General features: G+C 36.4%; 1 protein-coding gene and 1 pseudogene across 1 annotated transcript; one reads left to right on the forward strand and one right to left on the reverse strand.

Moving 5' to 3' along the window:
- Nucleotides 1-1,293: 1,293 nt before the first annotated feature.
- LOC113240390 (glutathione S-transferase 1-like) lies at nt 1,294-6,765 on the forward strand. The gene is made up of 4 exons (XM_026477681.1): nt 1,294-1,651; nt 3,637-3,837; nt 5,263-5,471; nt 5,861-6,765. Exons 1-4 carry the CDS (start codon nt 1,511-1,513, stop codon nt 6,057-6,059), a joined length of 750 nt encoding a protein of 249 aa, XP_026333466.1. The 5' UTR covers nt 1,294-1,510; the 3' UTR covers nt 6,060-6,765.
- Nucleotides 6,766-6,817: 52 nt separating this feature from the next.
- LOC113240391 overlaps nt 6,818-16,492 on the reverse strand; it is a 59,461-nt pseudogene continuing 49,786 nt past the window's right edge.

A 16,492-nucleotide genomic window follows, 5' to 3' on the forward strand; every position in this document is an offset into this window, starting at 1 on the left:
TTAAGGTAGTATTTCCAGTGCTTGAAATCATACTCAAGTCTGCTCAAATCCTGACTTGAGCATTCAGTAGAGTTCTGGAATACGACTCTTAGACACACTTACTTGAAGAAGGCTTGCTAGAAGACACTGGTTCGAATCCAACCGGATCGAAGGATTTTTTTAAGTGTTCAATCTTTGTATTAATAAATTAATAATTATAAATGGAGTAATTTCACAAAAAATAATTGACTGTCATGGTGCTGAAACATTCAATAAACTTAACTTCAAAAAACAGTTTGCTAAAATATAAACTACCCGCTTTTTATTGTGTAGAATACAAAATATATTATATATATTATAATGGTATTGGGGTCTGAGTCAAACGACATCTTGGAAATCACTGACTTTTATTCATTCTCCTTCACCATGTTCATCTGATTAGGTCAATTTCATTGCACGTGATCAGTGTATCACAAGCCGACAGAGTAAATACTCCTTGCATACCAATTAATGGGCCTCGGTCTTTGGATACTATCATTTAATTAATTCGTTTGAAATCAAAATAATGGAACGTCTACCAAGTTTATTACATTTTTGTTTTCATTACTTAAAGAAAATAATCTATTAATCGATAAATAGGTATGTCCCATAGTGTTATTATTATAATGATTCCAGTTTTTTCCGACTTTGCACTGTTCTATTTTTCTCTTAGCGGAAGAAAAAAAATAAAGGAATTTTTTCTCCAAAACTTAGCAATTAATTGTCACGGTGACAGATAACATCGTCAAGCAGACTATTTTTTTTGTTACTGAACGAAAACGACGCCAACTTTGTTTTACTAAACAATTTTATTTTTTATTTCCCGCTAAATAAAACTTTCTACAATGTTTCTAAAAGAAAGAAAATAACATGAGCTCTCAAATTATATTTTTGTAATGTCATTAAAATATATATATAACCGTCATTGTGAATAAAAACCGCCGAAGTATTTTAATAACCGGCAATCTATCTCACCACCGCTACACATGTCTTTCAACCCTGACATTGGCAAAATCGTCGCGCAAAAGGACGGAGCCATAGACACAAAAATTGAAGTTGAAGTCAACGTATGGGACGTTTGAACATGACCGGGTAAAAGTGTTTTGATATAAAATATAATTATTTAAAATTGAGAGTGGTGCAAACCTAATGGCTCCCATTACGTGGTATAATAATAACGCCAAGAAGTTTTTTGAACGGAATATATATGTACAAAGCCATGGGAAATAGTAATAAATAAATAAATAAAAAATACATTTTCATTAATTGTAATCATCGAAAAAATGGTCTTCCTCAGGCATTTATTCCGTTTATTTACTTTTATGTGGACCAGTGTTACTCGGTTAAAATTAATAAAATTAACAGATCATGAATTCGCCTACTAATTAAATACAAATATTTACGTGAGTGGGACGCATTCAGACTGTGATTTGATTTTATGCGCCCCCAATTATGATGCAACTGTAGTGCCCGTAGCCACCCAGTCAATACAATGCCCATAGATTTATATTACACTCCCGGTTCTCCTCCATGCCGGTTTGTGATGATGGTTGGCGCTGCGACAAATGTTGAGTTCAATTGCATCGAAATCAATTTACGAGCCAAAGAACAATATAAACCTGAATTTTTAGAAGTAAGTCATAATGCCTAGCTATGTATGATTTCGTTCAATTACGGTTCAGACGGGACAAGGGATGTACTCCCTTTCTCCGACCGACACCCGTCCAAAACAACTACCTACTGCCAAATAGAGATGGAAAAAGTTGCTTATTTTTTTAAACGTTTATGCTTTTTAAAAAAAGCGTGCTTTTTTAAACGCCTCTTCACTTAAACGCTTTTTAGTTTGAAGCTAACAAAATCTTTTAGAAAACGTTTAAGGGCATGTTAAAAAAGCTTGCAACGTTGTGTTCATTGCGAAACGCAATAGTAGACCACTAAAGATTTTAATATAAGTAAGTTTTTTTTGTAAAAAACGAGTTATATTTTTATTTCTGACATAACATTGTTACATTAACATTTTGTTTATTGGCGCTTAAAAGCATTCAAAAACATAAGTTGTTTAACTTTTGTAGTTGATAACCGTTGAAATGGAAAAACCACTTATTTTTTTAACGTTAAAACTTACGTTTTAAAAGCGTGCTTGTAAAAGTGCTTTTCATCTAAATGCTTTTTGGTTTAACGCTTAAAAGTCGTTTAGAAAAACGTTTAAGCGCATGGACTTTAGGTTTAAAAAAGCTTGCAACGTTATGTTGAATTAATTTCAGGAAACATAGATGGCGCTACTTGAAACTTAGGCACGTTGGAAAAAATGAAATTGTTAAATACATATAGAACTGACCAGTGACCAACGCTTACGCTTATGCGCTTATTTTAAAAAGCAGACTTTTTAAGTGCTTTTCGTTTAAACGCCCACCTCTACTGCCAAATAAGTTTCACTCCAATAAATTAAATGACGCGTGATGCGAATGAAGCTTCATACTTGGCATTGTCGTTTGATTTAGTCGAGTATTATTTATTTAGGAGTACGGGAGTAGACCCTCAGAATCGAACTATTTGTGGTAAGTAAGATTGCCAGCAGATGGACTGCATGTGTGCAGTATTAACTGCATATTAACGTAAAGTCGTGATCAACTTCATGCAGTCGAGATTTCAATTGTAAGCGTCAGCTGCAGCCGATGTGAACGATAGACCGAGAATCAAAAACAGCAATTAACATTTTTAAAAGGAATATGATTTGTTTGTGTCTGAAACAACTACATTTTTTTCAGTAATTGGAAAAGGATTATTTGAGGGTTTACTCAAGATATACAGAAAGAGACAAATGAGAAAATATGAGATGTACAAGCGGGATTTAATAAGGGAAAGGGATGTACGGACCAAGTCTTTTAAGCGCCAGAAAGTGTTCTGTGCATTTGTGGATCTGTAGAAGACTCATGGTCTAGTGGAGAGGAGAGGAATGTACTGTGGAGCGTGTTGTTGTCCGCTACGCTGATACGTGCACTGAAATCGCTGTAGGTATGAGGAATCCAGAACGTGTGTCAGAGTTGACGGCGCTTATTCTGATTGGTTTGGCATCTCTAAAGGGAAATGCTGTAAATGGAGCCATAAACAATAATAATAATAATAATAACACGTACACTCAACATAGCCCCGCACTAGGGAAACCCTGTGTCGCAGGTGCCATAGACACACATAAAGACATCCACAAATTACACCCAAACTCACGAGAGAAATAAATGTTGGCCATACAAATATTTCTCCCGGCCCGGGAATCGAACCCAGGACCTCTACGTGGCAGTCTGGCATGGTAACCGTTCGGCCACGGAGGCAGTTATTGTAAATGGTTTACTGATGATGTTCTGAGCAACATCTTATCCCAAAAGGCGCACATGGCCGTACACAATGCTATGCTGGTTGCTACACTGACGTTTGGTAACGAGAGTTGGGTATGACAGAAGAAGCATGAAAATGCAGTGGAAATTAGATCTTTGAGGAAAATTTGTGGAATAAAGTTGAGTGGTAGAGTGAAGAATATAATAATTTTGATAATATTATTATCAGTTTTTGATGATCAACTACCTATTTATTCCCTTAGCATTATTGAACTGTGCATTTCAGATGAATCCTCAACATCTTGTGCCCACAATTAACGATCATGGCTTCGTTCTGTGGGAGTCGAGAGCCATTAGCAGATATATAGTGAACAAATATGATCATAATTCTAAGCTGTATCCGCAAGATCCGCAAACGAGGGCTCTCATAGACCAACGGCTCGATTTCGACCTAGGAACGCTGTGTCCGAGCTTCTCGCAATTCTTTGTAAGTACACGTCACTTTTAAACAAATGAAATACACAACTATTTCAAAATAATAACTTTTTATAATAATAACCGCTTCAAAAGTTATGTTTTATGATAGATACCCTGTGATGGGACGAACAACTCGAGCGCCTGGTCACAGATAACTTAATAGTAAGCGACACGCTTTTCCCTAACAGTCGCAGTGTTACTCAGAACTTTAAATTGCAAAGATCTAACGGACACTGCCACTGTGCCAGTCACCATGAGACATAAGTTGACAAGTTCTATTTCACCAGCTCCCTCCAAAACTGAATCGCAGTAAAGGTGGCAAAAGAAGAGGTAAGGTGGCAGTACTTTTTCACAAGGAGCTTTAATAATAACAATAATAATAATTTATTTCAGACTTTTTTTGTCCATAAATGGTTAGTATACTTTTGCTTTACTGCTAAACTAAGTTTGTGGTATTACATCTGTTTGTTGTATTTCGTTCAAGTCATCAAGTTCTGTTGGAATCGGTAAATGGAAAGTGGGTGAAATCCAATAAACCGGGATCGTCCCGTAATTTTCTGTCTTTAGAGGTGGAATATTTTCTTCGAATTTGAATGAGGCCACTACTGCGATACCCCGTTTCCAACAAAAAAAAAAGAAACATGTAAAAAACGTCGCACCTCCTTTTTTTTGAGATCACAGTGCGTCAATTCATACTGAATCTTAGGTCTAACACCTTATGTCTAAAAGCTTTGAAGGTTCAAATTAAGGGCGCGCACAAATTAGCTGCTGTTAGAAGCGCTGCAGCCGCGCGACTGTCGCGCTGCTGAAGTGCGACTAAATTTTTAGTGATGTTTTATCTTTCGTCTCACTTACGCGATGTATTCTGACGAAGAAACATTAATTTTACCTAGTTCTTGGGGCACACACTTCACATATAGGTATTAAAAGTGACTCACCTGCTATGTTTCTTTTTCAGTTGTAGTTTCAGTTTTAATATTGTCAAAAACTTTTAGACATTAATTTTCTCATGCCTTTTTTATCCAGTCGATTGGAATAACTGGCGGAACTACTGTCCCATATTGCCGGGTGTTGTTTTACATTCTCTATAGATGCTTCAATTCGATTTTCATCCATCGTGGTTAATTTGAAAAATTAATATGCACACCTCACTAACCGTGACTGCAACCGAGTGTGACTGCAGCGTACAGAACACTATACTCACAAGGAGCTGCAGCGCGACTGTCTTGGAATTGTATGAATAGTGACAGTCGCGACGCAGCTGCGGAGCTGCTGCAGCGCGTCTAACAGCGGCTATCTTGAACGCGGTCTAAAAATGCGTTCCAAAGGTTTTTATTTAAAATTTATTTTATTATAAAATTAATTTAAGTTTTATGTAGGTGTAGTTACAAACAAAGCAAGGAATATATTCAAGGTGAAATACATTATTTTCCAGTACCCTTCTCTATTCAGTGGTATTGAACCGAATAAAACGCAGATCAAGAAGCTTGCAGACGCGTTGTCAGTCCTGAACAGGTTGCTTCACGGCCTGGAATTCGCAGTTCCCGGTGAAAGCTTAACTTTGGCGGACCTGTGTTTGGCGACCACTATATCTAACATAGATGCTGCTGGTATTGATCTGAGGCGATATCCAAATATTGAAAGGTGATCTTCTTGTAATGTGCTTGTGCGTGTACAATTTCGCCATCTTTGTATAACTTCTGAGAATATTAAGGTGCTTCGCCGGAAACTTGGAAACATTTTCTATTGGAAATTATGCTACTTTTTTGGGATTTCAATCGCGATAAAAATTTTAATATTTGTTATTTTTCAAACAAATGTTCCGGGCTCTACAAGTCCCATGGTCACGTCTGATTGAGTTACCAACAAATTATGGCTAATATTATTGTTTGAAACAAAAGTTTCATTTCCAATGTGTAAATGGTCTGTGGTGAAAACCTAAGATCTTAAAACATGTTTTATGTTTTCATGTCCATTTTTTAAATAATAAATTTTGTAAATACCTACTCCGTACAGTCGCATGTATTTTTCAGTTGGTTCGCCCTCATAAAAGTGTCAGCGCCAAAGTATCGGGAAGTGAACGAACAAGGCCTGAGGGACTTCAAAAATCTTGTGAAAGAAGTTCTGAAACCCAAGAAGGCAGCACTTATTAAGACTGTTATTAGCAAAGTAGTATTTGCAGAGGGATCTGGCAAAAAGGCGAAACTATTAAAAAAAAACTCAAAAATCTAACGAACAAAAACAACCGGAAGAACATAATTAAACAGAAAACAAACGTGATTTGGCTGCACAAGTCAGCCATAGTCTGTTAGAATAGCAGAGAAGGTAAACCTATCACAATCAGTTATACATTAATCAGTTAAAACCACGAAGCAATGGCACTGTTAATGAAATTGTCCACGCCTATATTAAAAAAAAACAGTCTCTACAATGTCCATCATAGCAATAAATTCGACCAGAAAATCCATAGAATCTTTACCATCAATATCTTCAGTTAGCTTTTCTCATACAGCATCATACACCTCAATAAACTGTTCCGCGTTCTCCTATGTAGGCAAGCTACAACCAAATATAGCAGCTAACCAAATTTAACGAGTGAAACTGGAATGAATTTACCAGCAATTATGAAGAAAAACCAAAATTTTGTATTGAGTGCTGCCTCAGACGAATCCTGTATCAGTATTGATGGCACTGCTGCCACTACAACAGCATCAAGTAGTTCCATAATTTCCTCAGAATTTAGTATAACCATAAAAAATAATTAGAATCCCATAGCTAAGATATAAAATTTGTTAGTGCCCGCGAGCATGATACCCGAATTAACTGTAATAATTGCCATTTTACCTAGATTACACAGCTTAAGTTGAGCTAAATAATTAGATACAAGCGTAAGTTGTAATTAAAACAATGAAGCCATTTTTCAATTTATTTATTGTAACCAAATAAAAGTTCAACGTACAATAATATTATGCAAAAACGCGTCTGTACAAAAATTATGAGAACTGAGATGGAATAATTTCGTGACGGCTGGTGTTTCAATAATAAATACAGGGCCGTTAAAAGATTGAGAACAGGGGCTCGTAAAATATCGCGTTTGCATGAACTACATTTTATTTTTAGTGCCCCATCACAAACATCCCCGTTTACAAAAGGTAGTGCGGTTGCTTCTTCCTGCTGTTGACAACAACCTTCAAACCTTCCAATCCCTTCTCGTTAGCCTCTTCGTAACCCGTGGCCGTAGTTTTCACTGTCTCGTACCATCTGTGGAAACAAATAAAATTATTGATATATTGATATATTATGATAGGTTTTTAATACATTTTAAACTACACTTACCCACATACATTTATACAATCTTATATTGATGGATCGAGTCACATTAGCAGGTTGTTCATAAACGAGTAAGATAAATGCTATCAATAAACTTCTAAAATTAAAAATATGTTTCATTCATTACATTTTTACCTCTATATACTTATATATCGCACCGCTATTACAATAGTGTTGTAACTCAAAATATGTGAAATTTAATATTATATCATTACTGAACGTAAAATTTGATTCTCTTCACGTCAAAAAAACCGTTGTTAGAATATTGTAAGAAACAATCAAAAGATATCTACTTAACTCAAAAAGAGACATACTTTATGTGAGCTAGTTCTGGCCAAAATAATCCTAATTAAAAAACATAAAATTACTTTTGCCATTTTATTTTAAAAATACATTTGAGAAAGTGTCTATAATAAACTATAACATATACATTTTAATATTTTTTTTGCGGGAAGTAGTAATTCGTTTTTCATCGATTCTGAATAAGTCCTCTTTTCGAGTTAATACACTATTGTATTAACAGTGCGATATATACATACATATATGTATTTCTTGAAATCAATGTCAGAAGCTACAAAGCTGGAAACGGAGACCACAAGATTCAAGTCAGCAAGGGTCAGATTGGGGCCGGCAGAATATTTTTCACCTTCGAGGAACGTGTTATAGTATATTACGATATTAGTGCGTAAAGATGGTCATAACATGCGAGGCGGAGTTTTAAAAAGGCGAGGGCTTAATTGAGCCGAGCATGTTATAACCAATACACACGTATATCGTACGACGTTTTTTAACACATTTGCGAGGAAACAGAAAAAAAACATTTTATATTTTGTTCATTTTTAATTATTGAAACAGAGAAATTTTCATACGTGGTTATGTATCTATCCTTGGATATTGACGGCAGCAAGCTGTCGCATGCGGTTCGCGCTTCTGTTAGTATATCCGGTGGAGTTGAAGTAATATATTGCTCATCTTCATTATTGAAAGTTGTCATTTTTAGATATTCACAATACAAGTACAAAGAAAAGAAAATTTGAGAAAAATGGCGCGAGGATTATTTTCTACCGTGGCTGCGTGAAAATGTTGGCAAAGACGCTAGAGCATGCAGCCAAGTTTTTAAATTACCAAATAAACTGTTTTTTTTTTTAAATAAACTCAATCTGTGAATGCACACTGTTGCTTTCCCGCCATTTTAACAGCGCGCTAGCGCTGCCTACTGACTGGCGCCGCGCGGCGATTTGTTCGAAATTTGAATAGCAACAGCGCGCTGCTCACTAGCTGGAGTCGTGCGGCGGCGATCAGTTCCATATTTGAAATGGCAAATAATACTGTTATGGAATTTGTATGGACTATAACTTACCTATTTGCTTTGGTAACACACGCGTTTTTTACATATTTAAAACCGGTGGAATTACATCAGCTTTACGAGCAAGGGTGTTAAAAAAGACTTTAAGAGCGTCTTCAACTTTAATAAGTTTCTCTTCGTCGGCTGGTGCGCCATAGATTGCTTGTGTATACTGAAATACACGTATGGAAGGTGGTTTATTTTTCTTTTGAGACGAAAGTCTCGGACAGGTGTACGAAAGAATACCAGTTAAAATCTAATTTTACGGATATACAGAGTATTTATGAACACTAACAACCTCGTAAGACTATTTTAGTAACATCCTAAACAGCAACTTTTGTTCTATGACTTAATAATTCGTTAGATTTTACAAAACAAAAATATTTAAATAGATCACTCTAAACAGCTCTGTGCGGTGACAAGAGAAAGTGGGGGTCATCGAGAAGGACGCTTGCACGTTTGAACTTTTTTTTACTTACTAAATTGTCAGATATTTTTTCTGGTTAACTTGTTATGTTTTGTAAAATTCGTTGTTTATTGATGTTTGTAATACAGCCCTGCGAATGATAAAAATAATCCTGCGTATAAAAGGGAACTCTCAAATTCACAGGCTGGGTGGTAAGTAGTTAGGTGTTCAAAAATGCATACTCACACATGATACTCAATACTTACGAAGTAATCAAAGTAAAAAGTACATTCTTTGGTCAACCATGGCTCTGGCTTTTGGGCCTTCGGGGTAAAGATTGCTACCACGGCCATATTTATTCATCAAGTGATGAATAAATATGTGATGATGGCACGAAACTCCAAGAGACAGAAGCTGTCGTCAACTGATGTCGAAATTGTGTGTTGTGGATTAACCCAGTACGCTGTAGAAAGAGAATAAATATTAGACAACATCACACACGTTGTACTGATCTTATAATAAGTAAATAAAGGACTTATGTTATGAAAATCGGAAGTAAACAACGACAACGGTACCACAAACGCCCAGACCCGAGTCAATATAGAGTCAGTCTTTCCGAAGGCTTAGGTTTTAGGTAGGGCGTTTTCAAGTTAAATTTGTCTTATATATTTAAATGAAGTTGTTCACATATAGTACAACACGATTAACTAATGTTCACGACTTTTTTGACGTTACTACGACAGACTGTCGTGACAATGGGACGAGCTAGATCGACTGTCGTCTCTGCTTACGCAAATTTGATCATGTTTCTTCTTTTAGGTCTCAACTTAAATGGCTCCCTATTCGTCAACGTCGGCAGAAGAGACTTCTCTGCACGTTGTACTCTATTCTTTTCAATCCTCACTATCCAGAATACTTAAAATGTAAATTTCAATATCTCTGGGACTCACAACCTCCCTCTTCGATCCATGAATTCACTCTCACTCACTGTATGTACCCTCTTTTATTCTGGCTTCATGTATAACTCCTTCACTCTCCAGTCGATACGCCTCTGGAATGCTCTCCCAGACCCCATCAGAAGGTCTCCCAGTATATTCTCTTTCAAAAACAATGTTCATGAGCATCTTTTAAATTGTTTGTCACAATGATAACCATCATCATATTCTGTATATATATATAGTTTGTCACAATGATAACCACCATCATATTCTGTATATATATATACATATTATGTATATGACTGTGTTAGGTTGTATGTATGAGTGTATTAGGTTCGTTTGTTATAACTTATTATTAACGTAATATTTTGTTTCATAATTATTAATATAATTTTTAATTAAAATAATAATATATAATATATTAATATAATAATTCGCTGCGTTCGTGAATTTCGTTTTTCTTAAAGGTTGACTGGTAGAGAATGCTTTTAGCATTAAGTCCGCCTTTTGTATCATCATGTCTTGTGGTCATTAAAGTTTTAATAAATAAATAAAAATGTGAACAAATAATCGCAGCTTCAAACGATTCTGTCGTGCAAATGACAAGGCGGCTGCCGCCGTGAAGCGATAAATTGTCGTCACAATCTAGTGGAAACAGCTAAACACGACAGTCGTTCAACGATAAAATAAACGCCCACGACAAATAGTCGTGATATGGGAACAGGCTAGACGCGCAAGTCGTCCAACGATAAGTAAAACGTTACGACATAATGGAAACGCGCCCTAATAGAGATTTTATTTCAGTAGCCGCTGTCTTCAAAACCGAACAAATGTGGGGACAATAACTAGCTACGAGCACTATTGAGATTTTCGCAATTATTTTTTAATTCTCATTAGCGTGTCATCTGACTTTTACTGATGAACTAACGAACTTTGACACGTTTAGATACTGAGGTAAGATTTGTTTTAAGAATTTGAAATACATATGCTATGGCGTGTGTGGGGCATTTACTCAGCACAGGTTTTTAAAAGGCTTACGATGATGGTGAGGATTAGTACTGGTTTGTACAGACATAATTTAATTTGCTTTCATAATCAACAGGTATGTCGTTGAACGTATAATAATATGTAGTAGGAAACGTGATATGAGGTGACGTGTATTTTCGCAATTATAACAACAGGTATCATCAATAGAAGGATTGATTATTTATATTTCTTTAGTACACTCGGAGCCCTCACTTAGCTATCCACTTAGGTAATAAGGCTATACAAATGTTGGATACCTAAGTGGTGGCACCGAATGTACTAAGATAAATATAAGTATTAGACAACAGTACATACGTTTGACTGATCTCAAAGTAAGTAACTAAAGTACTTGTGTTATAGAAATCGGAAACAACGACGGCGACAGTACCACAAACACCCTTACCTATTTCTACCGCCAAGCAGTAATGTGAGCATTACTGCGTTCCGATTTGGAAGGGTAAGGGTGCTGGTGAAATAATGGGGAACATGGGACTTGTTAACTTGTCTCAGGGTGATGGGGACTGTGGCAGTGTCCCTATTGTGTTTAAAAATGGCACAGCAAGTGTTATAGATAGACGCTTACCACCAACTGCACGACGTGTTCGTACCATCAATTGGTGTTTTATTACAACTTAAACAAAACCAGATGTATTTTGTATACGTAGTACAAGTGCAACCCTGATTTAATTCGCCCGTGTACTGTGAACATGTTTACTTCCTGAGGACCATAGTCCCCTTGAAGTGGTGGCATTCGGTTACGAAACTCAATTACCGAAACCCGTTCATAACGTCAAACCAGACTGATAGTACTGGCAACTATATTTGTGTGATGTGTAATATTTAATTACACTTCATTGTAGCGTATTCAAGTTCACACTTGCTTTGCGCGGTATTGTGAGATAATGTTTTAACCTGTATAACAATGACGGTGCAGCTTTTTTTTTATAGTCTCGGGTAAGGGTTTGTGATACTAGTTGTTGCTGATTTCCAAAACACAAGTACTTTAGCTACTTTCTTTGGGATCAGAGCAACGTGTGTGATGTTGATGTCTAATATATTATTAACCGACTTCAAAAAAAGGAGGAGGTTCTCAATTCGACAGTATGTTTTTTTTTTGTATGTATGTTACCCGATAGCTCCGGTATTTGAGAACCGATTTTCATGATTCTTTTTTGTTGGAAAAAGGGTATCTCCATAGTGGTCACATTTAATTTTGAAGAAAATCATCCACCTCTTAGGGTTGCTGTTCACGCATGAAGATTCATTTTTATAAATAGCGCCTAAATTTTATTGTAAGCAGCAATTATTTTAATGGTTGATTTTGCTATTCTCCAATTCAAGGCGTTTTTCTCTCTCGATATACTTTGAGATTTTTATTATATTTTAGTGGCGAACTAGGGAATTAATCCGGGTTTGCGCACTACCCAGTGACCGATTTCAATAAAACATGGTAATTATATGTAATTTCACATACTTTTGAGGTCGGTTTTTTAGTACTGTATTGAGATTATTATTATATCTATTTTAGACTCTCGCCTTTCCCAAGGCCTCAAAGATTAAATTTTAAAAGGGAGAGGAGGTATTTCCCGGCAATGGCAGAGTCGGCCGGGATCAGGTACTCAGGTTCAAGAACCGGCGAACAATACGTGCCGTATCGAGCTGGACCGCCTTCTGCATTTGCTGGAAGCGACTCGCCACAGAAACCCAACTGCCTCAAGCTGTTAGAACGGCTGACTGGAATTAACCCATTTGCGAACAAAGCAATTTTCATATCGAGTTCTTAGGTTTTAGCGATTGTTACACATAGGAAATGAAACTATTTTTCCGGATTTAAATCGCGTATATTTGTTTTGTATATTTGTTGACAGTCAACCATGACCATGGGACCTGTAAAGGGCCCGAAACGTCGCTCGGTTTGTTTGAAAAAACAAATATACGCGATTTAAATCCGGAAAAATAGTTTCATTTCCTAAAAGCAATTTTCGTTGACGGTATGCGCAGTGAAAGTTTGTCATTCTTTAGAGAAGAAAACCGCATAATTTTGCAACTGGGTTGTGGCGGGAGGGAGCTATATCTTCGATAGAAGCGTACTCATATAAAATCGATCGAATTTCGCTTTGCAAGTTCGTTTGATCATAATAAATTATATTATTATATTTCGTCGCTTCGTTCTTCAGATACAATAATACAACATGTAGATGTTTAGAGATTAAAACTTTGTGAAAGTAATTTAAAACAGTAAATAGTTTAGATAATGACTTTTTAATTTTTATGAAAACGTAATTAATACAATCTCTGTCATTAAGTGTAACTTAACATAAATTTAACAATAACATATATTTTTTTCTTTCTGTACTAACTGACATTAGTCTTATTTATAACTAATCAAAATCATTCCCGAACTAAAAGGACGTAGGTACCTATCCTACTTGTAAATAAGTCTTATGACTTAGATAACACAGATAATTTAATTAATTTACTTTAAAAATCAACAAGTATGTCGTTGAAAGTATAATATATGATCAAACGAACTTGCAAAGTGAAGTTCGATCGATATTACGTGTTAGGGTCCTAAAGCGACGTGAAATAAAAGTGGACTGTATTACAATAGGACTGGTATATTCGCCGTCTCAATTATACGTGTACTGGTTTATAATAAATGTATAGGGGTCGACTGTCGCCGGTGGCTGTCGATAAGGCGAGTGCACCTGCGCCGCTGCCGCTCGCCGTGACGTCACGCTCGCCGTGTCGTCTTCCCCGCGTTTCGTGCCGAGCTTCTTCAGATATAAATTAATAACACAACGTGTAGTCCCTTTATCCTGCAGCTAACATCGCACTTTTAGATTAAAAAGTAAATCAATTAATATTTTGTTGTTGACGGTATGCACAGTGACATTACGTCATTCTTTTATTTTGCGACTTGAGGATGGAACAAAAAAATTCTGCGATGTAACGCACGCACGTTCTTCAATTAAAGCGCTTAAATAAGTTCATATTTTGATAAATGTCTAAGTATAGCTACGATACTAAGATTGAATACTATAACGCAAAAAATATCAAATTATTATAAATCAGAAAAGTAATAAGCAACGTCGTCGTCTTATTGTGTAGATACTTACTCGTCAGATTCTGATATTGGTGAGTTTGATTTTAATTCCTAATTAGTGAGTGATTACGAGTGATTGATTTGAATAAAATGGTTGGACAAGCGTGGTAAGCTTTTTAACGTGAGTTAACACGTGGAATAGCATGACGCTCAAATACAGGGGTTGACACAAAACGAAATGTAATTAAAATGTTAAATGTAATAACTATTCTAATAATAGTTTTTCGGACAAACGACACTTCTGCTGTAAGATATTTCTGTATCTATTACTGTGGAATAATGAAGTTCCAAAAAAAGATATTCCTGTTCGTGTATAGGATGCTCTTTCCACTTTTGTTGAGGACTTTGTGTTTGCTAATGACAGCACAGTTGTATATAGGTACTTGACCAATACAAGGGTAAGTGGAGAGGACATCCAATCGTGTCGAGACTCCATGGTTACTCGTTTGGATTTGACACTTAAGGCGGTCTCCGATTGGGACGATGCCAATCTTGTCAAAACGCTACCAAAACGCAGGCGTGTGTATTCTAAACAAAACGTAGTCTGTTTGACCGGACTCCGACTCTTCGTGATATATCCATACCGATAGCCGACTGTCTCCAGCTACTTAGAATGAACCTGTCCTCCAATTTGAACTTCGGCAGATACATAGAATCCATGGCAAAAAATGCATCCAAGCAGCTTGGCACCCTTTCAAGGGCGAGGCGTTACTTCCTATGAGATAGCTCTGCTACGTACCAACTGGCCACCTTGGGTTCAATCGACAAGCGTGTCAAGAGGCTTACGGTAACTCGAAATTGGTAGAGGCGAAGCTGAACACCGCCGTAAAGTTGCCTGCTTATCGGTATTCTACAGGATATATCACGGAGAGTATGCGATGGAATTACACGATTTATTCCGGCTTCCCCTTTCCATCACCGGGGAACTAGAGGTAGGCTTGGGTTCCACCCCATGTTGTGGATATTTCAAAGATTCGCACCAAGCGTTACGCTTCCACATTTATATGGCGAACGGCTGTGGAGTGGAACTTCCTGCAGACTTATTCCCTGAATTCTATAACTTGGACCTTTTCAAAGCGAGAGTGGATAGGCATTATTTAGGTGTGCATGCTCCATCGTCGACCTCATCATCACTTTCCATCAGGTGAGATGGAGCTCAAATGCGCACTTATACATTTTGTAAAAAAAAGAGTCATTATTATAACTGTATAAATTAAATTAACTTTAATTTCTTTTCCAACATTGACTTGTAGCCAACAGTGTTATTATGACAGAAAAAACTACTTACTTTCTAATGTTGGTGATAAGACACAATTTTGGTGAACACGATTAAAAAAAAACAAAAAATGTGCCACCAAAATTGGAAAATTAGCAAAAACGTATTTTTAAAAACTCACTATTTAAGTTAAGGCAACATTAACTATAGCATATTAAAGGTACCCAAAATTAACATTGAAAATGCACACAGCATTACTTGAAACCTTATTATCACAAATAATATAATAATATGATCACAAAAATTGCTCAGTTTTGACCACCATGTCACCAAATATTAGTACTTACCTTTTTGGCGGGAAAAGTAGGACGATTTACGCACAACCGGCGGGCGGGAGGTAGCAATTGGAAAGTTCTCGAAAGCTTATAGTTTTTGCTAGTGTGCATTTAAAATTGTTCACCAAAATTAGGCTCCTCGCGCGGACGATTGCTCTTGGTGCGATATTAGTTTATATTAGGCTGTTTAATTATTATTTTTTAATTACACACAGAGAGGGTGTATTAATATTTTTTCAAAATATGGTTTGATTTTTTTTAATCATGAAAACAAGTTTTAGACAGGTTGTGGACGCGTCACAAAATTAGAAATCAGGACTAAAAAAAATTATAAATGTACTATAATCGTCGACGTAGGAATTTTTCTTTAGATTACATATCTATTTTGGCAACTACGACTTTCGACCACGCCGCGCAAAAATCATAGCTGGAAAATCACTCGAGTACTCTTCATTCCCACCCAATACAACCCAATTGTAAAATTTTAAGGTTTTGTTTTGCGGTTTAATCGTGTTGTACTGTTATGTGAACAATTTCGTAATAAATATACAAGAAATGGCACTAATTTGAGAACGTCCTAAAGTGGGTATAGAAGATTAAAACGTACGAGGTTAAAAATCGCGGTTTTAAAGTTTGCGTAAGGCCCATTTAGATGGAGAGAGTTTCTCGTCTCGAAGATGCGATTATCGAAAGAATATAAAAAAACTTTCCTCGTCTAAACATTCGCGATTATCGACCGTCCACGTGAGCGATAATCTCCTCCTTTCAATATTGAACGTATCCGTGTAAACAGAACTCGAAAGCAAAAATCGTATTTCGAGTTTCTGTGCCAGCCGTTTCTACCACGAGTGCAGTGCGCGAGGGTGTTTTGATTATCACTGCTTTTCTAAGACAAGAATTAATGGAACGAGAGCGAAAAAAAAAATTTCAAATAACGGTGAGTGAGTGAGTGCCTCTGTGGTC

The sequence above is a fragment of the Hyposmocoma kahamanoa genome, unplaced genomic scaffold (genome assembly GCF_003589595.1).
Source record: "Hyposmocoma kahamanoa isolate Upper Pololo Valley unplaced genomic scaffold, ASM358959v1 138, whole genome shotgun sequence".
Taxonomy (NCBI): Eukaryota; Metazoa; Arthropoda; class Insecta; order Lepidoptera; family Cosmopterigidae; genus Hyposmocoma; species Hyposmocoma kahamanoa.

Excerpts from the sequence above, each read along its gene's own strand:
- LOC113240390 (XM_026477681.1), top strand. The coding sequence starts at position 1,511 with ATGCCCATAGATTTATATTACACTCCCGGTTCTCCTCCATGCCGGTTT. Across the intron at positions 3,838-5,262 it reads CGAGCTTCTCGCAATTCTTT|TACCCTTCTCTATTCAGTGG; the intron begins GTAAGTACACGT and ends ATTATTTTCCAG. Across the intron at positions 5,472-5,860 it reads CGATATCCAAATATTGAAAG|TTGGTTCGCCCTCATAAAAG; the intron begins GTGATCTTCTTG and ends TGTATTTTTCAG.